At 41.2% G+C, this 26,496-nt stretch overlaps 2 protein-coding genes across 2 annotated transcripts; both read right to left on the reverse strand.

Annotated features, from left to right (window-relative positions):
- Window positions 1-668: 668 nt before the first annotated feature.
- Window positions 669-21,936, reverse strand: camkvb (CaM kinase-like vesicle-associated b). The gene is made up of 11 exons (XM_047025677.1): window positions 21,765-21,936; window positions 7,352-7,459; window positions 7,013-7,144; window positions 5,909-5,983; window positions 5,195-5,333; window positions 4,640-4,760; window positions 4,386-4,461; window positions 2,175-2,311; window positions 1,914-1,992; window positions 1,701-1,788; window positions 669-1,524 (listed from the first exon to the last, which is right to left on the reverse strand). The coding sequence occupies exons 2-11, from the start codon at window positions 7,444-7,446 to the stop codon at window positions 1,102-1,104; spliced, it is 1,365 nt and encodes a 454-aa protein (XP_046881633.1). The 5' UTR covers window positions 7,447-7,459; window positions 21,765-21,936; the 3' UTR covers window positions 669-1,101.
- Window positions 21,937-22,849: 913 nt separating this feature from the next.
- On the reverse strand, window positions 22,850-23,944 carry LOC124471952 (actin-3-like). Its single transcript, XM_047026623.1, has one exon. It carries the CDS (start codon window positions 23,942-23,944, stop codon window positions 22,850-22,852), a length of 1,095 nt encoding a protein of 364 aa, XP_046882579.1.
- Window positions 23,945-26,496: the final 2,552 nt, after the last annotated feature.

Below are 26,496 nucleotides of genomic sequence, written 5' to 3' on the forward strand. Positions count from 1 at the left end.
GGAATGAGTTACAAAATAAATCTTTGATGCATAGTAACTAATATGTAACAAGGTCATGACTAGTTTCATATGACTTACATTTATATTAGTGGCACTCTGTGATGTATATAAAGTATGAATGACAAAATGTATATGGAACTGTGAAGGCTGTTTGAAGTCAAAATGAGCCTTCAAAACAGCTCACCATGTGAAGCACGGACTACGCACAACAGACATCGGTTGGCGGAGAAAAATACCTTTAGGTCTCCTGTCAAAAGGCCAGTAAAAGATTGTTGTCAACCAAGTGCTTACAAATGCAAAATAAACAGCAAAACCTTAGAATGCATGCTGTTTCAGCTACTTCTACGAAGGTCTCTATATACAGAATCTTTACACTGACAGCCATGAGGTTCTTTCCTGAGCAGAAAGCTGGCAAAGGAGCAAAGAGTGGGAAGCTGCCTATCACAAGCACCGGGCTTGCATACCCCAGTGACCATAACTAGCATCAGCAGAAACCCTACAACTGCCTACAATTGCACAACATATACTACTATTAAAAATACATTAACCTTCCTTAGGATACTTTGATGAAAAGGAAGGAAAAGATTAATGTGTTTTTACTGTAATACTGTGGATAGTCAACATTACAGTACAAGAGCAAAGCTGTTCATTACTGTATTGACTGCCATGGTAAATAAATACTGTATGAGTTGGACTGTGGAAAAAGTTCACAAACTTGGCTCATTAAAAAAGATCTAAGCTCTTTTAGCACAATGATGTCTTACCCCTTTAATCACTAAAGGGTGTAGTTCAGAGAGAACATTTTAGCTGTAAGCTATATTATAGGCCTATAGTAAATCGGGTTCTCATAGAACATATGGAAGAAGATGTGCTAGTATCAAGACATGAAAAGCCATATTAAAGCGGGAGGATTGTTCGGAAAAAGACATGGTAAAGGAAAGCTAATACAATTCAACACTCAGGAAAGATAGCACACAGGCTCTGTGAGACGATACAGATGCTGCAAGTGAAGAGAAGCAGAGTCAGTGTCACCATGCTAGCAGCTAATATACAGTGTGCAAGGGTTAGTGGATGTCACAAGGAGGGACAGAGGACCAGCACTTAGCTCTGCTCGTCTCCAGCCTCAGCTGCCGCTTGGAGAGGAGGAGGAGCCTCTCCATTACACCGCAATGAGGGGTCAGCTTCCTCCGGGGCTGGGATCGCCTGCTCGGGTTCAGTGGCTGGGACACACACTTCGGCCGCAGCATCGGCTGTTGCCTGCTCGGGTTCAGTGGCTGGGACACACACTTCGGCCGCAGCATCGGCTGTTGCCTGGCTGGTCTCCACACCTGCGGGGACCTCTGGGACAGCAGCAGACTCACCCTCTAGGACTGTGGCTGCAGCCGGAGTCCCGGTGGAGTCAGCCTGCAGGGGAGCGGGGGCTGCGTCTCCAGGGCTGGCGGCTGCAGCGGGGCTTGCTGCCCCGGTGTCGCTCTGCTCAGGTGCTCGCAGTCTCTTCATGATGGTGGTGACACGAACAGCTTTCTGTGGAAGGAGGTGTTTAGAGTCTGAGGACACACTTTCGTCCTGTACTCGACTCGGCATGGTAGACTAACAGCTTCCACACTCATATGTAGTTAGATTTGCACCATTTATTGTGCGTATCTAATTTCAGATTCTCAATCACTAAAACTGATTAGTCACAGATAAAATAGGCTTACCTTCCATTTAGCTTTAGCAAAGTTTTTCTCTATTTGTGCACAGACATTGTCCTTAATGTTTTTATCTGAAGCTGCATTTCCGGAAATCCTGAGACAAAAAAAGTGTGATTTGTCATCACACTTCAAGTCACTATGAGACATTTCTCAAACCGACAATAATATTATTAATGAAATAGATCATTATGGAATATGATTGAGACAGATTGAACAAACCATTCATGATTGATGGCCTCTTGAGCAGTGAGCCTCAGGTCCTGATCCACCTCCATCAGACGGGCTACTAGACTCTTAGCTGAAGAACAAAATAACAAGGAAAACATTTTATTCTATTTCCATTAGAAAATGTTAATATTGTTTCAAGAAAACTTAACGAAACTGCTGCAGGGGAGATACTCTCATCTGAAATGTTTACCCAGGGAGCTGTCACCATATTGTAACGTTATCTCTTGTGTATTCATTTAATCTTAAAAGTACCTGAGTCTGAGATGTCATCCCAGTATGGAGAGTCAAACTCATAATCCCCTGCCAGGATCTTCCTGAACAGGTTCTTGTCATGGTTCTCAAAATCATCATCATCAGTTTCATCATAGAATGGAGGGTTGCCTGACAACCTGGGAGTCGCAAGTTAAAAGAGGGTGCAACACATGAAAAATGCAAGGGGTTCCCAACTTCATTTGTTATTTGTGTTCATAAAACATGCATTTCGTTGGTATGTAAAATTGCATATACAGTGCCCTCCAAAAGTATTGGAACAGTGAGGCGAATTCCTTTATTTTTGCTGTAGACTGAAAACATTTGGGCTTGACATCAAATAATGAACGTGAGACCAGAGATCAACGTTTCAGCTTTTATTTCCAGGTATTTACATCAGGATCTGATGCACAACTTAGAAAATATCACATTTTGTTTGAATCCACCCATTTGTCATGTGATCAAAAGTATTGGAACAGATATACTTAAAACATATTTAAGTGAATAAGACTTAATATTTAGTTGCAAATCCTTTGCTTTCAATAACTGCAGCAAGTCTGTGACCCATTGACGTCACCAAACTTTTGCATTCTTCCTTTTTGATGCTTTCCCAGGCTTTCACTGCAGCCTCTTTCAGTTGTTGTTTGTTTTGTGGGGTTCCTCCCTTCAGTCTCCTCTTAAGCAGGTAAAATGCATGCTCTATAGGGTTTAAGTCTGGAGATTGACTTGGCCAGTCTAATACCTTCCATTTCTTGCCCCTGATGAACTCCTTTGTTGTTTTGGCAGTGTGTTTTGGGTCGTTATCTTGCTGCATGATGAAGGCTCTGCCAATCAGTTTGGTTGCATCTTTCCTTAAATTGGCAGACAAAATGTTTCTGTAGACTTCCGAGTTCATTTTGCTGCTGCCATCATGTGTTACATCCTCAATGAAGATTAATGAGCCCGTCCCAGAAGAAGCCATGCAAGCCCAAGCCATGACATTACCTCCACCGTGTTTCACAGATGAGCTTGTGTGTTTGGGATCATGAGCAGTTCCTTTCTTTCTCCAAACTTTAGCCTTTCCATCACTTTGGTAAAAGTTAATCTTTGTCTCATCAGTCCATAAAACTTTGTCCCAGAATTTTTGAGGTTCATCTCTGTACTTTTTGGCAAATTCCAGCCTGGCCTTCCTATTCTTCTTGCTAATGAGTGGTTTGCATCTTCTGGTGTAGCCCTTGTACTTTTGTTCATGAAGTCTTCTGCGAACAGTAGATAGTGATACCTTCACTCCTGCCATCTGGAGGTTGTTGCTGATCTCACTAACAGTTGTTTTAGGGTCTTTCTTTACAGCTCTCACAATGTTTCTGTCATCAACTGCTGATGTTTTCCTTGGTCTACCTGTTCGACGTCTGTTACTTAGTACACCAGTAGTTTTCTTCTTCTTCAGGACATTCCAAATGGTTGTACTGGCTATGGCCAATGTTTCTGCAATGGCTCTGATTGATTTTCCATCTTCTCTAAGACTCACAATTGCTTGTTTTTCACCCAAAGACAGCGCTCTGGTTTTCATGTTGTTTTCACCTCTGAATACAGTCTGCATAGACAAAACCTATCTTACCCAATCTGAACCTGAGTGTAGACATTCAGTGGTATTTATTGATTGAATAATGTATGTAATAGGACACACCTGGGCAACAAAACACACCTGTCAGTCACATGTTCCAATACTTTTGCTCACGTGACAAATGGGTGGGTTCGAACAAAAAGGTGATATTTTCTAATTTGTGCATCAGATCCTGATGTAAATACCTGGAAATAAAAGCTGAAACGTTGATCTCTGGTTTCACATTCATCGTTTGATGTCAAGCCCAAATGTTTTCAGTCTACAGCAAAAATAAAGGAATTGGCCTCACTGTTCCAATACTTTTGGAGGGCACTGTAGGTAGTTTGCAAAATTAGGCAGGGTTATAAAATAAGTCTGTTGTGAGGTAGAATTTTTTGACCTGCACCCAAAAACCAAAATCCTTGGATATTGTACATGTAGCAGTGTATAAGCACTCACAGTATGTACATGTAGCAGTGTATAAGCACTCACAGTATGTACATGTAGCAGTGTATAAGCACTCACAGTATGTACATGTAGCAGTGTATATATAAGCACTCACAGTATGTACATGTAGCAGTGTATAAGCACTCACAGTATGTACATGTAGCAGTGTATATATAAGCACTTACAGTATGTACATGATGACTCCCATGGCCCAGCAGTCTACAGCTCTGCCATATCTCTGTCTACCAACCACCTCTGGAGCTGGAAGGAGAGAAACACAGCCAAGACATAACACTCTGCAGGTGCTTGTGTGCTACAGTGGACCTGCAGAAAAAGCTTGCCTGAACACTCAAACACCACACCCAAAAGGCTTTCACAGATACTCTAGTTAATAGGATCATCTTGTGCTGTGCTCTCTCTCCTTCAGTCTGTTCCTTACCCAGGTATTCTGGTGTCCCACAGGGGTCTTTGATCAGTCCATTCTCCAGCTTGGCGAGATGGAAGTCACTGATCACTATTTTAGAGTGCTTCAGGCGGTTGAAGTACACAAGGTTCTCCAGCTGGGAAGATGTGCAACAACAGTTTGCTCCTTTTTTTGCTATACATTTAGCATATATTTAATAATACAATTGAATTATGTATTTAATCAAAACATTAAGAAGACTTTATTATTTTATAACTGAGATAAATATTGAAGCAGTCAAATCCTTCTGACATCCTTCCCCAAAAATGTCAGAAAATGACAGTCTCAAAAAACAACCCAAACAAGGTGAATTGGTGCTGTGTCAATCTGAATCAGCCACTATGTTAATTGAATTGTAATAAATGTGCTCAAAAGAACCCCATGTCTACAGTTTATGTCTTAAGTCTTAAGGATATCAAAATGAGAATCATAATGGTAAAACATGATCCTGGTCTCTGCATGGTACACAACAGTTGTAGCTGCTGCAGTACACAGCAGTATCCCCTTGTCCCTTGTTGCTCTGTGTGTTACCTTCAGGTTCCTATGGACAATGTGCAGCGAGTGCAGGTAGGCCACAGCTTCCAAGACCTGGCGAACCACATTGCTGGTGTCGCGCTCTGAGTAGTAGCCCTGGTCCAGGATCCAATCAAAAACCTCTCGGCCAGTTGCACTACGGGGAAGATTCCAGACATCATGTATGGTGCTGGTGCTCTCTGAACAATCTACATTTACTCCTTTTTAATCATTTCTTTACAAAAGCCTATTTGAAATGCATGTCACCTTGAACATACTTTGACACCTTTTTATATTTAAGAAGATTCTTTGCATGTGTTCCTATGCAATTAAAACCTTGCCGAGAGGTAAGGAAAAAAATTACAAATCCACTTAAGCGTTATAATGAATAATTGTCTGTCCTCTGATCTCTGATCATTTTCATATACCCAATATCAAAACCTACAGACCAATGCAATCATTGAGATGAGTTTTCTTCATTTAACATATCCCTTGGAATGCATCAAATCCCCAAGAACACACATTGATGAGAATATGGAACAGTCAGCCATGAATCCTATCTGAATACCAAATGAAGGTTGCAAAAGGGGAGTTCAGAGCTGTTCTCATATCTACAGGGCCTCAGGCTACAGTACGGCAGCTCATTCCCCATGAGTGCATAATCAACATAGGCCTTTGCAGCCGCAAACACAGGAGGAGCGCAATCGTCTACAATCAGAGGTCTGAACTCACAGTTCAAGGAAGAGAAAGTACTCTTTTCTGGTCTCATACACGTCCACCAGCTGGAGAATATTTGGGTGCTTCACCCTGGAGAGAACAGACCACAGGGGTAGAAGGCAATCAGGGGAATTACAAGGTGAATCAAAGGGGGCTGCAATCATTCAAACAGATACACAGATACGGTACACTGCTGCATTAATGCTCATAAATAATGTACACTTCAATGGTCAAGCAAGTTATCATGAAATGAGGCCAGGGGAAATAACTGTATCAATAAACATAACCTAGTCAGTTTGTCATGAAAACCTGAGATACAGTATGAATGCCTTAACTAAAGTTCAGTAAAGGCAGGGTGAACAGAGAAACCAGCCATGTAAAGATAAGGAGTGTAAGTGGTATATATTTTGATGAGTGCATGTGTGTGCCTGGACAACCACACATCAGCACTGCATACAGCATCTGACCATGACCAAGACCAGTGACTGAACCAGTTCAGAAACCTCAAGCAGTCAAGTCACTGCAAGATGGCAGTCAAATTATTCAAGAATGTTATCCAGTCCTACTGTAGGCTTTGAGTCAGTGCCATAGAGCATGAACTTGAAGGACAGGATAGACTTAATGGGTGGTCTCTTTCAATACTTGTGCTCACTAGCTGCCATAAATCTATTTGCAAGACCCTACCAAGGGCATTTGAAGGAAAACATATGTTATTTAATTCCCCTACAGAAATGTCAGGTTCATCTTCCATTGTACTCTTATTTTCCTTTTCACTTTGTGTCTTTGTGGTGCTAATGTAACAAACTGTTTGAAAGGGAACATGTTATGCTAATAGAGATTCTACTGAAGAGAGAGGTATTGATAAAAAAAGATTCAGCAGGCTGATCAGTATCACTTGTGTTATCATCAAGCAAAATTACCATTGCATTTACCTTTTAATAAAAATTAGAAACAATCTCCTCTTCTTTTTCTATGGAAATGTACAGTAGCCACACCGTATCTTAGAGAATAAGTTAGTCAAAACAAAGCAGTTTTTTACTTTTTACAAACCCTTACAAATAATACAGAGGAGCTTTGTGGACAGGTTTGCAAAAAGGCAGAGGATAAAAACAGACTCACATCTTCAAAATGAGGATCTCATTTTTTGCAGCCTTCCGAACTTTCCTGCCATCCTTTTTCAGGAACTTTTTGCAAGTGTACATTTTCAATGTGTTCTTATCCTTGGCCCTGAAGATCTCACAGAACTCCTCTCTGAAGAGAAGGGCAAAAGCGCACACAGTGAGTTAAGTTATTATTACTCTTTTATCCTTTTGGCCATGATAATAGTGTCACTGTAGTTTTTGGTAAGATTAATCTTTAGAAACCTTATCGCACTGTCAAACCAAGCTTGGTGAGAGTGTAAGATGGAGGTCCCAGAGGGCAGAGACTACATTGAGCTTCAGCCAGCAGCATACTTACGATTTAACAATCTGTCCCAGGTCATATTTATCTGTCACCTCAGAAGGATTACTGTAATCCTTCTTTTCTCCGATTGTTAAACAGCCAAATGGCATGGCCACTCCTACCCTGGAAAAAGAGAGAGAAAAAGAGAGAGCTGTCCATCAAAATAATTCATTCCTTCACTGAGGTCACCTTTACCAGACTACATTATGTATGGTTATGTCCTCTAAACTCTGAAATGGACTCGATACAAAAGTTTATTACTATTTTCAACATCAACACCCAGTGATACAATATCAACAGTAACGATACAGTATCACTGGAGTAACAAGCCTTTCATAATCCTGCATTAACAAACAACACAGTCCAACAGCCCAGATCCGTTATATGAGCATGGCCACTAGACTTATTGTTAACACCAGATCCAATGTCAAACGGGATGGCTGGGGGATGTAGAACCAGGGGAGCTGTGGTGAGAAGTGCTGCAGTGTTGGGTAGTACTGTCAAGTAACTCTCACCCAGTAAGGCTGCCAAAGCAACAACTGAAGCATTTCCAATGAAACAGGAGAGTGAGCGATTATGGCCCAAGCCACCAAGCACACTAAGGCAAATGAAAGTACTTCATGAGCTCTGCATCACACTTAAGCACATAATTGCAGAGCTACTCTCTCTATCAGAGCTGAGTGAAATTAGCCAACAACCTATACAACTTAACTGCTGAGAATTGAGATTTTATGACCATCCTAATTGCTGTAATGTTATGTTTGTGAGGGTAGTTTGTTTTTTCCTCATTAGGTTTACAAAGCTTGTGGTGAATCAGTTGTTGTAGGGGCAGATGGTGCATAACAGGGCATCGCAGTGCATTCCTTCTTTCAGCTTTTTATTGATATACTTTAAATCCAGTCACTTTTCTCCTGTCACTGTACCACGAGATGTGTGTCTAGTCTTCTCTGCAGCTTTGATGAGGAAAGTTAGTGGTACCATATTGTAGTGCTACCAATAATGTAATATAAGGATTTCACAAAAAAGGAGGAACTTGATTTCTTTAAAGACACTGACTATTTGTTATCATTGGGATTGGTAAATTGTACAGAGAGATCCACACCACTGATGTGGCATGTGACAACGCATGAGTCCATTCATCTGGGTTGACAGTCTGTGTGAGAGATGTTCACATGTAAATCAGCCCCGACGAAGAAATCTGCATGACTGCAATCTGTTCCACACAGTCTTGTGAACAGAGTAGAAATTAAATGTGCATGACAGAGGCAGGCGAACACATCTGAAATGTTCTGTTGAAGGTGTGGCCAGAGCAAGGGGATGGCCTTTGCCCGCTCTCTGCATACGTTAAACACACAGCTCAGTCCAACTCTGCAGAGAGAACCTCCAGCAGAGGAGAGAACCTCCAGCAGAGGAGAGAACCTCCAGCAGAGGAGAGAACCTCCAGCGGAGGAGAGAACCTCCAGCAGAGGAGAGAACCACCAGCAGAGGAGATCTTACAGATGACGGTCATGTGGTGGCAGACAAGCTTGGTAAGAATTGTGTGAAAATATTTCAGTAATGTGCGAGGAACAGAGTTATATAGTTCAAGTTATATACAAAAAAGTTTTTTTTATTTTTATCATTTGAGCAGCTACCTCTTAGGAACAGTGCAGGGCACATAAACATCTCGGACATTCTTTCTTTGTTCTTCCTCTTGCTTACCCCTAAGGATTGCTCAGGACTCTAATAACGCTCTTCTAGCAGCTGATAAAATGGTAATGTCAACATGGGTCCAGGGAGACAACCATGAAGGGGTTAGGACAGACAGTTGAGAGAAGGTTGCTATAATCACAAATGTTTGTCTTTGCCCCTCTCCCACTCCAGGGGATAGAGGTCATAGAATGACAGGCTATGAGTACTATATATTACACCCATTAATGCAACCTCTGTGATATCTTTATGCTTTGAGAAAGTATGGAAATTGTTTAAATCAGCAAGCCTGATTTGAAGCACAAGAGATAAACTTTGTGTATAAAGATTGGCAGCAGTCAATACAATATATCAAAAACAATAACAGTGTGCCATGGAGGTTTTTTAACATGGTGTGCAGAAGAGAATGAAAGAGGACAAACATCCAGTGTAAACTGGCTGCAGCACATTGAGGAGTGCTGACTGCATGCATTGTCTTGATTTGCTCCCAAATTAACAAGTGACAAGTGATAATTGCAGGAAAATTGCCAGTGTGGAGACAGACTGAGGAGTTGGCTGTAGTTTACTTAGACTGGAAGACAGGACCAGGCCTAATAGCTGCTATAAGTATGGGCTTAATGTCACTGCTGTCAGAGGGAAAACAGACACAGTCAAAGGTTGCCCCAGGCAACCTCTTTTAAATGTTCCGACTATTTGTGAAGAAGTAAACTAATAAATTTGACATTTTCAGACAATTTTGTGGATTCCGCTGGATGGCCCATGACCCCCTCTCATCCAGTGCCTGTTATATAGGCTCTACTGCTGTCTCTTCTGCCACAGTAACAGTAAAGTGATGACAGATCAGGACAACATATTTAACCTACCTGCAACCCATCCATTCATCTGTCCTACAACATCTTAATGTGAGGGAAGGATCAGAGTGGAGAGTCGTTCTACCAGTATATTTCCAACTCAGCACTCTTCTCAATGTCTAAGCACAGGAGCCCAGAATATGTGATCACAACATTGAGTGCGTGAGATCTAAATCATATTTGGTTAAGGCAATAAACAAGCGAATGACTGCACTCTGCTGTTCTGCTCTGGAGGAAGACACAATCCATTCCAAAATGTAAATAAGTTGAGCCGTGTTGTGTGACAGCAAAAATATTAATGCAATTCAGAACTTTTATGGATGACAAGAAGCAAATGAGGGCCAAAGGAATTCAAGACCTATGCACTAAAGTATTTACTGTAAACAGGGTAGGCAAGGGTATTCAATGTCCCTGAATTGCAGATACTTGGCAATAATTTCCAGGTTACAATATTTTTCGCAATATGATGTAATTGTTAAATCAATCCTTTGGAAAGCTAAGAAGTATGGATGCAAAGAAGTAAAGGAAAGAGAAGTGCTATCGCTGTGAGTTATTTACTCTATTCTGTACTGTTGTCACAGCACGTCATCATCGCACCTCAAAAGAATGATGGTTTTCAAACTATGACTTAAAGAGGAAATGTCTTGTTTGGAATTGTGAAGGGATACAATTGTGTGCACTGTTCAAAAGCATTTTAGTGCAATAATTGGTTACATTTGTGAGGAAGTAATCTGGAGAGTGGAAAGTGAAGTCTGTAATGAGGAGCGAGGAGAGGGATAACAAGGCTGGATTGGGAATAGGTGGGTGAGGAGAACAGGCATCAATCACCAATCTGCGAGAAGGAGGATTAGAACAACGTCTGAGAAATGGAAAGAGGGGACGTAATACTGTAGGCTTCATTTTTCACGGCTGCCAGTCTGAGCCACTCTGGGCCTGTGTCGTTATGTTTGTTGTGCTCAAGCTGGGAACAAGAGTGTTGTTCCGTATCATTGCTCAGCAGTAGACTTTGAGCTCCAGAAGTTGGCTCTCCCTGTGTCATAATTTCCATCCCTCTCCAGTCTCAGACCCAGGGCCCGTACCTCCTGTCTGTTCCTTCTTCCAGCCACAGGCACTCCGACTCCAATGAATTCATTACATCCCTCATTTGGTTACCAGACAGCGCATGTCAACAATCATCTAAGCTTGACAGTTTTGCAAAGGACCAGAATGAATTATGTGGCTGATTCAAGGTCCATGATGGGGAATATTAAGAGTTTGGTTTCCTTAGCATCTTCTCTCTGTCTATTGAGATCAGTTGTTGCTATTCCGTCCAAATTTCTCACTCCCACTAACTCATCCACTATTGTGGTCTCATGCAAGTGAACTTGCAGTGACTTGCTGGTTTTATTGATTGGACCAGGAACATAATACACTAGTCTATGCAACACCTGATAGTATCCTTCTCAATTCCTTAACTAATCCTATGTCCTTTTGATCACAGCAATCATCCGCCCTCTTGAGATTAATTCTCTATGACTAATCATAAACAGTGAATAAACCTTGGGCTAACCTTCCACACAGTCTAGTATCATTCCAAAAGAAAAGGAACAGAGTACCAGAAGGGACATGTACATGCATAGAGGAGCTTTGTACAGGCCACAGATAACTGCTGTCGTTGCGGGAAAAACGAGCCACGTTGAGAAATAATGAGAGGATAACATAGGAGGTGTTCTCTATCAATTATTGCTGCCTCTCAGATGTAGTTGACAGATCCCTGGAGCATGAGAGCACTGCAGCCTGTGGAACTGCTACCTCAGCTCGCACGCTTCCTCCTTTTACAGCTCTGCCACAACGACATCATCACTCACTTCCTTAGAGCCGAGATGAGCGCTCGCTCTCTCTCACCCTCCCCCCTGCCCAATCTAGCTGGTGAGGGTCGACCGCATCCCATCAGCTTCACCGTCCCAATATTATTTCCAGGCCCCTCGGGACATTTTCTCTTCTCCTACCAACCCTTGTGCAACATAGGAAGGAACCTCCCTTTAGGGCTTGTTGTCCCCTGTCAACAGTGTTAATCTCATTGTTTTTCTTTATATGGAAGACGATTGTATGAGATAACCTTAGATTTCCACCCACAGCTCATTGTTCTACAGTTTGTAAGCTGCTACAGTACAAAAGAAAAAATATCCCTTGCGCCAACTTTTGCTTTTAACATGGCATGGCCTTAGTAATTGTGTCACGGAAACTGAATGAATGTAAAGCACTGTGGACCGTTAATTTCCATGAGCAATTGGTTCAGCAAAGTTATCTGAAATATTAATTTCAAGCCTTCCAATATATGTTTTATGGAGATGCTTCTATTGCAAAGGACATAGTGTATGCTGTATGTATAAAATGTATGTAACAAAGGCTATCTTCTAGAGAACACTGCAGACTAAAGTGACTCATCTGGTGTAGATATGAGAACTGCTAGATGTAGAGAGCATTCTGTCATCCATACTGCTACAAATGTAAACCTGTGTTGAATAAACAGACTCAGACAATCCCTCCTGAGGGAGTGTGTGTCCTGTGTGTGTGAGAGTTCACTACCTAGCGTGCATGCTGGCAAAGAGTGAAGAGATGTACTATATGTGTCCTTTTAGATTTGCATGGACTAGGTATAGGCAAGCTAATTTTAGCTTCACAAATGTCCCTCCTGTCTGGAATCATGAACCTATGTGTCTGTCAAGGTTGCCTGTTATACCTAGAGTACAGTTAAATCAGATGAGAGGTGAGAATGTGTGGGTGTAGTAGATTTCTATGTGAGGTGATAGGAGCACATTTTGGACAGCTAATTATTTGAAAACATAGCTCTCTTCCAGGGGAACTCAACATCAGAGCAAATTATTCATGGTGAAGGCTAGCCCTGGGAAGCTGAGCGATTAACGAGCATGACTGGGTTAACTTAGGCCCAGCAGACGTGCATCTGACACTCTCCAAAAATTGCTCTCCTGTGGCTGCAGTTTGACTCTGCCTGCCAGACAATCCTGGAGGGACAGTGTACACACAGATCCACACAGCTCACAACATACTAGCAACATTTTACACTTAGGCTACCCTTAACCACAACAATGCCATGAACACCCAAGACCAACTGTAATAGTTTTACGTTCATGTTTACAACATGATAGTATCACACATGTCATCAAATTTCCTCTCACTAAGATCCTGTACATGATGGAAAGAGCTCCTCTGGGCAGTGATAAATATGTCTCTAGTTTATGAGAGAAGATGGCATCCGCTGGGCCAAGCCCTCTTCTCCCTCCACTATAACGAGAGCCATGTGCACATCGAATCACATTCGTTTTCTATTCCTTCATGCTGCTTCAGCTCCACGTACTTTAATTGCTAGACATAAAATCGACATTACATGAAATATTTTCTTCTCATGCCTAAGATAAATAATTGCAGACTCTGTTTTAATGTTCACCCTACACTAATTTAAGTCCTTTCAGAGCGCTGACTACAGTTTTGAAAGTGCAAAAGAGAGGCAAATGAAGAGCTGTAAATTTAAGAAAGAACATTTATGAAGCCTTGTAATATTGTGTGAAGCACTAATGTGAAGGAAAAAATGCTAATATAAAATGTTTCAATTTTTGTCTCTTCTATGCCTATTATTACAGTTTTTAAGTTTTATTTGTATGATAAAACAAAAAAGTTATTTTTAAACTCGCTGAGGTCTCATTACTGGAAAAAGTGCTTACACAATAATCCGTCTGTCTGTGATTGACATCATTTCTCTGGTGAGGAGACAAATGTAGCTCTCGTGTGTATATCTCTGCACGCATACACTTATGTTGTCTTCTCAACTCTCCAACAAAACAAATCTTTCGGCCCTATTTCCTAGTCATCTCTCAATCTTGTGTATTATCCTGCCTCTATTTGGAGTAAATAGAATTGGACTAATGCTCTCATCATTCCTCTGTCTCTCTCCTCTGCACAGCACACTCTGCTGCCTCGCTTACCCTTTCATTTCCCCCTCACTTTCTGTTAGAACAACTCTATACTACACCAGGGAGAAAGGAGCCTCTCACATCATTCCTCCACTGAGCTGGAAATAGGAAGTTGAGAGTGTGAAGATGTCTTTGACAGAGGGGGTTGAGGGGACTGAGCCCAAAGCCTGATGTTTAAATCAAGGAGAATCTGTGGGGTTTTGTCTGAAGTCTGTTGGACAAAAAATTATGAAATAGTGCTGAATACATTTCTGAATGTGTGATGAATCTAAAGACAGTGTTATCGGACCGGCTGGTCCCTTTCTGTGATGTGTTCAAATTAATGTGCTTATGTGATAATGTTTATATTGTTTACAGAAAGAACTGTAGTATATGAATTTTACTGCCATTGATCTCTATGAAATAAACAAAGGTATAATCTGCCACTGAACTCTAACTACACTTTATCAACCCAAATTCCAGCGATACAAGCATCACCATGGGGCTAAGAGATTGAGAGTTTCCTTTCCTTAGCTCTGCTGGATACTCTGTTGGTTGTCCAGATCTGTCAAGAGTCTTCTGTAGTAGCTTATGGGATGTGGGGAAAGTACTGAGTAAGCAAGACAGATTACCGCAGTGAAATGTTTAACTTACTGCACAGAGACTGTCAAACTTATACCCTTACCTCTCCACAGTCCAGAATCAGCTCCAGGTCTGAGATGCATACATGGATGAAATATTGATGATAAAAAAAAATAATAATTTGGGATTCGAGACTAACTGCCCTGATGAAAGAAAGCCTTGTTGTTAACCAGTGATTCCCCCTGATGGACATTAACATCCAGACATCTTGCAAGCTTTGAGTGGAAATGGTCTTAATGAAGTGGTTTTTAGTCTTCCCTCATCAAAAGGAAATCAAAGACTGATTTGGTCAGTTTCCATAACTTAATCTTAAAAGTCTTGCAAGTATTCATTAAGATTTTCATCTAGTTGAGGAGATCAGTTATTTTTTTAAACATTCAAGACGCCAGAAGAGCTCATTAAATGTGTGACGATTTGAATTAGGGGGACAAATAGACACACAGACGAATCTAAATCTTTTGGTGTGTAGTAGTAGTCAGAGAGCAAATTCTATGATTTATTTTCAAATACTCTTTGCAACGCACAAAAAATAAGTAAAGAACTGGTTTCAATCAGTATTACAGTATTATTGATAAGTCTCATTTTAATGTACTTCCTAAGTGCCCCCTGACCATCCATGGAGAATAGATCCTCACATGACCACTATAGTGCCAGCAATTCTGCTTAGCTTGTACAGCAGGCAAAAACACTTTGCAGTCCAGTGATATTGAAATAAATACCTGATCTTGAATAAACATCGTATTAAGTTGGTGGGCCGATAAGTGCCAGCCCAGCAGTCTGCTCAAATGACCATTTCCTCTAAATAGTCTATGAGCAAATGATCCATCACTAAACTGTTGGAGACACCTTAATTAGACCAGGCACAGCATGGAAAACCACTGCCAAGTTCTAAGAAAGCCAAATATATAAATATATTGGAGTGACAGGGGCTTTTAAACATTTTATACCCAAATGATTTCAGGTGCAAGTCATGCCAGACGGTTAAAATGCTGATGGTGTGACGTTCAACCTTTTTTATTTCTTCATAAGGGACAACCCACAGGATCAATAAAACAGACCAAGGACAACAAGCTTTTAAAAGTATGACCCCAACATCACACCTCAATTACATAGATTGACAAAAACTGGAACTCTGTCAAAGTAATGACTGCATAGTTAACTATGAAGCCAAAGTATAGCATGTGCAACATTAACATGCATTGTAATAAATCATGCCTACAGTAGTTGTTTACTGACCAAAGCATTTATTAAAGAGAAAGCAACCGGGGCATATCTTATTTTTGAAGACATGGAGCAGGAGCAGACAGTGGGAGGGGTCTTCAGCTGCTCTGCATATGGCCCTAAGTCATGGAGGAATGATTTCAGCACCTGCCCACCAGTGTTTTGCAGACCACCTGCTCCCCTTTAGAGCCAACTAAACCCTGTCCCCATGTTGAGCATATTTCCTGCACACTGCTGACATCATTCTGGGCATTGAGGCGTGCCTCACACACAGAGTGTGATCACTTTTGTCTTGCTCCAAGGGACAGGCATGGGGACCACCAGGGGGACAGCAAGGGGGACAGGCAAGGTGACCGCCAGCCCCTGCATGGCCCTGTGCTCCACTGAGTCATGTGAGCCAATCTGCAATTCTTAGCAAAGAGAGGCCTGCTAAACTGAGTTCATCTATGCTTTAAAAACTATTTCATGTCAAACTTAAAAGTTCTTCTTTTGAGCATTAAAATAGAGAAAGCTAAGTATGTCTTCATCTTGAAAATTAGATATGATTTCCGATAAGGGGTAATCCACAGGGGATCAAAGACAAGATCATTCTATCATGAACCCACAGGACTGTGCAAGGCTACTGGATTATTTTGGGAGGTGGGGGCTGTATAAAACAGAAGTCATTCCGAAACATGTAGACGTCAATAGAATAGCAGCAGACCTCCCCATATCCTATGATGCTTCCAATAACATTCATGAAGAACTAGCAAATGACACATGACCTCCTCATACCACTGCCCAATCCTTCGTTTCATATCTCCTACTTTGGCTTATAACTGTGTGAAGATTGCAGGCAGTGCTGGCACAATGACTGCGGCACAACAACAATGAGTCAGACTCATTTAAAACCTAAATCAAAGGATTGAAGGACTAATGTGTGAGTTGAGAGAATTAAGGCCACAGCAGTGAAGACCCGTGGGGTCAGTGTTCTGAGCCAACACAGATGCCCTTTGCAGTGTATGTTAATGGGCCTGGGAGAGCAGACTCAGTGCTCTACAGAAGCTACTATCCACCACAAAGATGAGCCGATGCTTCCTTCCTCCCACACTGATGACAAAGCCCACCTCTAAGGGCCTCACTCCAGTCAATAGTAACAGTCTGAATCTAAATATAATCGTCCATTCTTCTGTTTGTTACAGTCTAAGCAGTAATACAGTTAATCAGCTCTCATGGTGCTCAGTGCTGATGCACTCACGTAACACATGCAGGAAGCAGGCAGAGCAAATGGAGCAAGGGGATTCGGAACATGTGACAGGGGTCAGTGTGGTGGGAGGTGGTGAGATGAATGACTGAGGTGTGAATCCTTGCTGTTAATGGAGGGAGGCATCCACCCCCACCTGCCTCTTAGCACTGTGATCATCTCCGGTTCTCGATTGTTATATAGACTGACTGAGATTCCATAACACAGCAAAACGCAACTGGTACCATACATTCTAATATAGCATTTGGCTTACAGTACGTGGTTAAATGCTGCACTGTTAAAATAAATCACTGTTGCTGTTTATATTGACTGAATTACTTTTCGTAATCAGTATTCACTTAGGCAACATAAGTGAAGCTATTGTGAATGAATCAAGTCAGGAATAATATATAGCCTCTGGTTTAAAATTAACTTTGAAAAGCCTTCTCTTCACACTTCAACCAATAATCTGACCGTTATCTGTGCCTGTTGTGTGTTGCCTTGGTTACAAAGTCCTTCAATGGCATTATAGTACAGTAGAGTTCCCACTGAATGCACAGAGCACCATCATTTGGTTTAAAGAGGGGGATGTATGTTATGCTGTATGGAGCTAAAATTAGGCACAGCTCACTCTTGCTGTCCTCTCTTAGAATCAGAGGGTTTGCTTTTCAGACAGAAGGAATACATATTCATGCTTTATCACATTTTTACATTGGAGCTTACAGTACAAAAGCAGAATAATAACAACTGCTTTAAATATTACAGCAGAGAGCAATCCTCTTCTCTGTGCCAGGAGAAATCGGTATGGTGCCTCTAATTCCGTCCCACTGGATATTATCTATGTAGAAATACCATTTCAGTCTATCATACCTACTCTAAACCTCTTCCTTTCGAAAGGCCATGTATGTCATCTCATCTGCCCAGTGTTTGACCACACAACTAGACATCTCACCAAGTACAGGAGGAAGTCTACTGAGAGGGACAAATGCACTAATAGTGTACACTAATAGTGTATTTGTACTCTAATCCTATCCGCATACCTAGGTTTCAAAGGCTCCCAGAGTGAGTTAGGGAGAAGATGAGATCCCTTCAACCTTCGGCTCAAACAGTCCATAGCAATGTATCCACTGTACCTAAGAGAGCGCTGAGGTGTCCTTCCACACCAGGAGGACATAAGGGCAGCCTCAACCACTGGTCCAGGGTCAGTTCAGTCGACATCTCTGCGTTCTGTCACAGACCTGGGCCTGGCTAATTTAAGGAGAGGCTCTTTCTCAATGAGCAAATCCTAAACTGTCAAGCAAATCATGTGTGTCTGTCGGCTCCATCATGTAAATTTAATCAAAATTGATTTTCCCGTTCCTCACCTGCAATCCTTGCGGTTACAGTACAGAACAGCCTGCACCTCCTACAGAGGCTAGATTAAATGGATCCATCTGTTGATAGGATTTCCACCCAAAAACTTGATGGAGAGTGACAGTAACTTATATAGACATTTTTATGTATATCTCCTTGTCAATCAGTGAAGGTTCCCTTTAGATGAACTCAACAATTGCCACAGTATTTGCAATTGCTGCACTGACTGAGGCTAGTTTGTTGAAATGTTCTCTTTTTCAAAAATGTAATTTGAAATGTCATCAAAAAACCTCTAAACAGGTTTTATCAGGAACAACCTGACTCTGTTTGACATTTTACATTACATTTACATTTAATCATTTAGCAGACGCTCTTATCCAGAGCGACTTACAGTAACTACAGGGACATTCCCCGAGGCAAGTTGGGTGAAGTGCCTTGCCCAAGGACACAGCGTCATTTGGCTCGGCCGGGAATCAAACTGGCGACCTTCAGATTACCAGCCCGATTCCCTCACCGTTCAGACACCTGACTCCCTGTTTGAGAACCTTTTCAGGTGGCTATTATCACAAAGGTTTACAAATAGCTCTATATATCATTTTTTTGTGTGTTTGGCAGGCTTTGAGAAGCTTCCATTAGGATGGCAATGCAGTACACCGTGGGCCCAGTATGTCTGATGGAGAGTGGAGATGATAGGATGCACCAGACAAAGACGATGCCAACGTCACCACTCCGCTTTGCATAAGCGACTCACTGGAAGATGAAAATGTCTACAGTGGCAGCATGAATCAATGCTGAGGTAAAATATTAATCAATTTCCATTTAAAATTCCCCTTTAAATTTGCTATTTGTGGATGCTGGCCGGGGTGGCTCTTTGAAGCTTCTTGGTGCCACCAGTAACCCTTTCAGTCCAGAGGAGCTTTAAGAACATAAAGGTCTCTTGCTCGTTCCTGGTTGTTATACAGTGACGTTCTCCTCATTGTCTTTTTCTACAGGCTTCACTCCAGTAGATGGAATCAATCTTTCTCTAGAAAGCTCGTAAGCTTCTACCCTCCAGCACTCCCCCACACAAGAAGGAGTATTGGGATTTAGAAAAGAACGGGCTAGGACCAGTGTCAAAGTCTTGATGAGGCATCCAGATGAACAAAGTACCTGATGATATTAGGATAAAGATTAAAGGGACAGAAAGTGAGCAATGTTTAGTTAAACTAGTACACTTACAAATGTAAGCATCCTTCAGTCAGCCCTCAAATAATGCAGACTAATATGAAATGAAGTATACACTGTGACCACTCAGAGTTGATGACATTTACTGTCATGTTAAATAATTAAGTGTCAGACTGGGATGCCATTTGTCACTCTGCACTAATGAGCACCTAACATCAGCTGAAGCAGAAGCCAATAATGTCAATTGAGTTGTTTGAAGCCAATTTTGTAAGTCCATGCTGGGCAAACAGTTTTAAACTGAATATGCTACAGAAATGGATGAATGTCAACATCTTCTAAATTTTACATTCCAACAATATTGAACACTTTAAACACTACAGTTTGTAGTCTTCATTTGTGCATTTGTGTACACTTCTAGTGAAATCTTATCCTCCTGCAAAAAACTTTCAAACTCATTATATGTAGTATGTTAATGTAATAATTAAATGGCATAGTCAATGGCAGTATAAGCCCTAATGCTCACAACAGTTCTATCACTCAAACTTCAATCACTGGAAATACCACTCTGAGAGCCTCTACAGCACTCCAATATTGCTCTCATCTCACCACACTGCCAAAGTCAACACTTGGTGTCAAGACATGTAACTCATTGTTGCTGGGGGGACGGGGGTAGATGACCTTTCCATCAGACAGGCAACCTTCTGAGTTGCTAAGCTCACACACAACAAACTCAATTGATGTAGGCTACAAGGAAATCTCCAAGTTGATAATGGCTGTAATAATAGAATTAGGACCTCTTTATCTCTCCTTCTCCTGGATACTGACATGGAAGGAATGTTTATACAGATGTTATAATGAAGACATTATTGTTATGCCAAGTTTAAGCAGCCAAACTACTTCATTAACTAACCTACACCTCAAACACACTTAGGCACATGCAAGCGACTTGCACAGCATGAACAGATGCAATACGAAGTGGAAGCCATATTCCCTGAGGATCGAATTGTTGACAAACTGTGAAGTAATGTGTTAGTCTCATCTTCTCTTCAGTGGCTGCTGCTCTGGGCCACCTGGGGTATAGTTCTGGACCCCTTCTGGTAATGCAGAGCACACACACTGAATACAGCTTGCTTCTACTGTTCGGTGAGGATATTTCACATTTAAACTATCAAATGATATCAAGGATTTTACTTATTATTTTAAAAGACAAAAATATTTGTTGTTTCACACATATTGGTCATAATAGTTTATATTGGCTTTGATTGTTGGTCTAACCTTCCTCTGGAGTTAAATATGGTGCCTTTTAGGATTTTTGTGAGGAGATTTTAGATTAATAATTTAAACGAAAAATGTATAGCAATCTGATGAGGTTGACGTTGAAATTGACAAAGTCATTATCTCTTTTTTTTTAACACTTCGAATACAAAACATACACGATGACTATCGATGGCTTTTGGGAGACAATGTGAACACTATTATTTTGTTGCAACAAAAAGAAATAATGTGGAATTGACGTGAGTTCTGCCCTGAGCACTTTACCTGGTAACTATTCGCAGAGGACAGAATCCATACAGATTATACTCTATCCTTGCCTTTACAGCTGTTACTGCATGCGCAATGTCCACTACGATTTCCTACCCAGCTCTAAACAGATTGTAGAAATAAGTTCGACAACTTTAATACGGTTCCAAGCCAACCTTATGGATTTAATTTGTTTATTTTTTAACATTGAATGTACAAACCTGTATGCGCTCCATCTGTACTACATTGATGTTGCATATGTAGGTTATCATGCATTGTCAAGTTTCTACCCTTTCTAGTATGCAGCACCCCCTTAATTAGACGGTTTCTAGGCAATGAACATGTTGGCGCACTTCCTACGTATCAGTAACTTATTAACAAAATGTATTTATAATGACAAACTATTAAGACACAAATTAATTGCAGCTTTTGCCCTTGACACTGCAATATTATGTAACTGTAACTGTGGTGTGTACTCATGGAACGCAAAGATCACAGCCGCTTTCATTTTCAATTAAAATGGGCCTATCACAAATGCCCAACGGCGAAGCGAAATCTCGTGCACGCGAGAGTTTTACAACTACTTGATTAATAATTATTAATGGAATTCGTGAAACACATAATTTTAGTGTTACTGTGGTGATAGCCTGTCGTTCATTTAAAATGTCAGAATTATTAAATAAAAATAGGTAAACTGTATAAACTTTTAAGTTTAATGAATGGGCTTCTGAATGATTAAGGTAGCTTACCAAAAATATTATTTTTTCCAATCTGGAATACTAAACTATGGAAAATCGGCAACACAGTGCACCTACCTTCACAGCAAATTTCAGCAAAGAATCCACAGACTTTTGGACGTCCTCCTTCTCTGGCTTCGTGCGCACCAAACAGTCCTCTGAAGTTGACGAAGTACTTTCTCTAGCTAAATCAACACGCGTAAATTCCAGCGCTTCTGCCTACCATCTGTTGTGCCTTGCGCGACGAGCTCGGTTTGGTGATCGAAGAGGGCGGGAGTACAGTGCGCACATTAAATCTATGAGGCAAGGCTACACGAGAGAGTGGGGGATGAGAGAGGGTGAATGAGAACGGCTTCATCTGACAACTATCTATGGGTGTGGCAATTCAGTAAACCGACGCAGTTTGCATTGGTGAATCGTTCGATACAGGTGTGAAAGTTGAGTGGATTTTGTGCCACTAACGAGTTCGGGGATCATGCGCCCCCATAAGACATTCTTATAGCCATGTTTTAAATAGTACAATATTCTCTACATCCCCATTAATGTTGAGAGACATGATGTTAGAATAACCTCAACCTCCTTTAAGTCAAGGAAGTAATCTAATAGTGTCAGGATTCACCTCCAAACATAAGTTTAGTATTTTGGTTTGTTTGTGAAATTGTTTGCAGTCTTCACTTACATGGAAATCTGATGCAGCAGACAGAGAAGCAGAATGTTTGTAGCTTCGAATTATGGTGGAAATTAAGTCATGCTCTACATTTTGTGATTTAACCAAACCCCCGAAGGTCTAAATGTCCACACAGATTATGGATGAAGCATGAGAGAGAACATTTATACAGAACTGTCTTCCTATGTTGCAAGATGAGAATAGATGTTCATCAAACAAGATTCCTGAAGCAAGGAGATCCCATGTCACAGCTAAATTTCCCTTTTGTCTTACAGACACTTTGGTTTTGACTGTTAGCATCTACTAAGATAACTTTGAGATCTCATGTGATCCAGAAGAAACTCTGCAATACAGAAATGAAATATTTCGCATTCATACAGTATGCCAATGACAGTGTGAATATGCATTTATTTTTCAAATGAGCATTTGTTGCAGACCATACCACATCCCAAATCTCCTAGCATACTCTGCAGTGAAAAGTAGGCATCTTTCAGTTCTAGAAGCATCTCTTGCGCACCACAGCAGAGCCCTCCTCCTCGTACTCCTGCCTCTTCACCCACATGGGCTGGAAGCTGCTAAGGCAAGTGATGATGGAGCCCCCCACCCAGGAGGAACATTCCTGATGGGGACCTGACATCACTCTGACCCCAGAATCCCTCGGGGCCAACTTCTCCATCTCCATCTGCAGACGCTCTGTTAGCCCACTGAACAGGGAGGAGCCTCCACACAACACCACGTTGGTCATCAAGGCATCCCGCCACTCGGGGTTGCACTTCTGCAAGCTGTTCATTGCCATGACGTGCACCCCAGGCTTAGACACCCCAGCGATGGAGGGGTGGAAGAGGATCTCAGGGCAGAGGAAGCGTTCGTCTCCCAGGCTGAAAGTGGTGCCATCTGGGAGCCGATAGTCTAGTGGTTGGCGTCTCAGCTCCCCCCTCAGCTCTGTCTCATAATTCTGGGAAATGTAGCAGCTCTTCTTCATCTCCTCCACACAGGAAATGTAGCCATAGCCAAGATCTTTAATCAGCTTACTGAGATAGTCTGATATAGCCTGCCCAGCAAGGTCCATGTGAAAGGTGGCATGAGGTAAACAGTACCCATTGCAGACAGGGGAAACTGAGGTCATACTAGCACCTGAGTCCACTATTAAACCAGTGACTAGTCCAGAAGAGTACATAGATAACACTGGCTGGTAGTTAACATACATGGCTGGGGCAGAAAACTTCTCAAAGAGAAGCTCAGCTATTTTCTCTCTGTTATAGATGGGTGAAAATGCAGGATCGGTGACCAGAATGCCATGCTCTTTGGGGCACACCTGCAGCTTTTCATAAATTATGTGACTCCAAAGCTTCTCTGTGGAATCCCAGTCAGTAATAATTCCATTGGTGACTGGACTCTTGAGACTGAGGTTATCTGAGCCCTTGCTGGGAATTTGTAATCCAAAATAACATTGGTCCATCATTTTCATTTGAACCAGTGATTTTGTCACAGTTTTTGGCCTCTCAGTTCCGGAAAATCCCGCTCTGGTATAGCCCGATCCAGGGTCAATTACAATAGCCACATTCTCCATGAAGTCCTCACTGCCATCCATTATTAAGTCAGGTGCACTACAATATGAAAGCTTGTGGTCATATGTTCTTTTTGTTTGTTTAATATTTCTATATCATGCCTACAGTTTGTGCCATTATTTGTGCTGCCTTGCCATGTGCCTCTGTTACCACGTAGTAGGATGCTTTTATACATTGAGCTGCCTGACATAAATGTGTGACATCACAATGGCACCAATGGCCTTGAAGCACCACCATGGTGGTTTCTATGGCAACAAGCAATCACAGGGCTATTTTTTCAGTATTTGTACATTACAAATGATGACAAAGAAAAGCTTTCCTGATCATATTATTTAGTGCCTCAAGTTATGCACACATACTGTAAATCTAACAGCCCTGGCAAGTTGTGTGAAAAGAACAGCTTGCTTCATGAGCACAGAAATTATGCTGACCGATATATTGAAACCCAAATAGTTTCAAAGGCATAATTACAGTATCTTACAGCAATATAATTGATACCATGTTTGATCTGGTGGGGTATTCTATATTCTGTGGTGTGCTTGTGACACTTAATGCCTGCTTAAAGGCATTTGCAGCCAGATCAGCATGAGGTCAGATCATTATGCAGAGCTTTTATAATTTACCAGCTCACTTTCACAGAAAAACATTTTAATCTATGAATATGTGCAGTATTGAACACATTTTGCTGGATTTTGTACTTTGACCCTAACATAAATTAAACAAATATACTGCTTCTCCCATGTGCGCTTTCTTTCTTTCTCTCTTCTACTTCCTTTATCAGACTTCAGTTCTTTATGAAGAACCACAAAGTTAGGTTAAAACAGGGTTTTCTACAAGTGTTCTTCCTGGAAAGGTAATTCCATGGATTTGAAACCATGACAGACAAATATAAGCCTTTTATCTAAATACCTAAACTAAACATCTATTGCAGAAGAGGATAAATAATTACATCCTTATATTTAAGAAGTGAATGCGAATACTATGCTTATCGGCTTGAAGATCAAGACTTCTATAAGAGCGTTTCAGAATAACCAGTTACAAGAAATCTTTTGTTATTGAATTACATTTTAATTGTATGCGTTAAAATAGCAAACATTTCATAGGCTGAAGGTTAGAGAAATTACATTGGGAATTTGCTGAATTATCCAATCCGCATTTGAACTAGAAAATATACATTACTGTGTAAGTACATGGTATCAGGTTAGAGTTCTTAGTACGGGCAGGGGAAATGATGTTCTTCAATAATGATTCATTATTCACCTTTGGAATATTGCAATTCAATTAACACTATTGGGTCAAACAAGGCTTTTCAAAAACCTGTAATTTTTAAAGAGAGCCAGAGCACACTTACTGTCATACTGAAGATCTAAAGGACAGAAACAAGAAACATTCTGGCCTATGGATCAGCACTGACAGTAGATGAAAGAACTAAGCATTTTTTTTATTGGATATGCAGTACAACATAACTGCTTCTGAGCACATCATTCAAACTGTTTAAGAAGAGAAAAGGGGACTGACCTGTCGAATAAAGCCTGTTTGCTGAGCTCTGGACCGCATCCACCAACAACTGCAATGCAGCAAGCCAACAAATCAGGAACGATTCATACCACCTCATTGATGTGTGGGGTAAGACTGCTCATCAGCATGGAGAGCTGTGGAGACTACTTCAGCACCATTGATGCCTTCTTGGAAGAGATGGACCCTGGTTCCTTGGCTTATTGAGCACAATAGTCAGCTGGTTGCACTGCACTGTCAGAGCTAGACCTTGGAAGCCTGTTCTAGACTTACCTGGAGTAGAATCTGTGGAGTTTTGAGTTGCAAGTCGATTCCTTTTGTCAGAAATGGAGAAACCTTTGGTATTCAGTGCTTCCCCTGGGATTTCTTGACCTTCATAAAACTGCATAAAAATTGTTTAACAAGTTACAATATTTACTTATATTGGATTGGTCACAAGGCAAATTTCTAACGAGTAAAAATGCATTGATATGGCTAGCTGACCAGTCCTGAAATGTCGTTTTTTTGTGGAGACAAACAATACAACAATTGTTTTCATTTCCTGTTGCTAAGTATGGTGGCAAGCTATGGTGTTAGTTTTTGTTGTCATTCTTGGCTAGCAATAATTTTTTAATTAGTTGGTAAATTGGTTATGGCTTAGTGGGCTGTTCTGCACTTCATTTAATGATAGATGTTGTTTTGCTTAAATGCAGAGGCATGAAGCCATTGCGGTTGGTTTTGCCTACTTAATGAAATCTTGTAAAAAGAGTTCCCCCCTACATGTGATGGCCTCCCACTGTTCCCTGGCTTCCTCTGGCTCTGCTTAAGCTATCAGGTTGAAGTAATTCCAGTTCAGTCTCTCAATCTTTCACATGCACACAAGAACATACGCTACCAAAGTTACTCTCACACAAATATAAACACAAGAGCTAGGGCCTTTTTCCCTCTATGGGTAAACCTACAAATGGCTTTTAGAGAATTTAGCATCCTGTATGGCTACTGTTTGTTGTTTTTTAACTAAGGGCAGTGATGTTTTTGGTTGAGGACGTCAGTTCAAAAATTGAGCCCAAGGGTTTCAGTT

The sequence above is a fragment of the Hypomesus transpacificus genome, chromosome 9, assembly GCF_021917145.1.
Source record: "Hypomesus transpacificus isolate Combined female chromosome 9, fHypTra1, whole genome shotgun sequence".
Taxonomy (NCBI): domain Eukaryota; kingdom Metazoa; phylum Chordata; class Actinopteri; order Osmeriformes; family Osmeridae; genus Hypomesus; species Hypomesus transpacificus.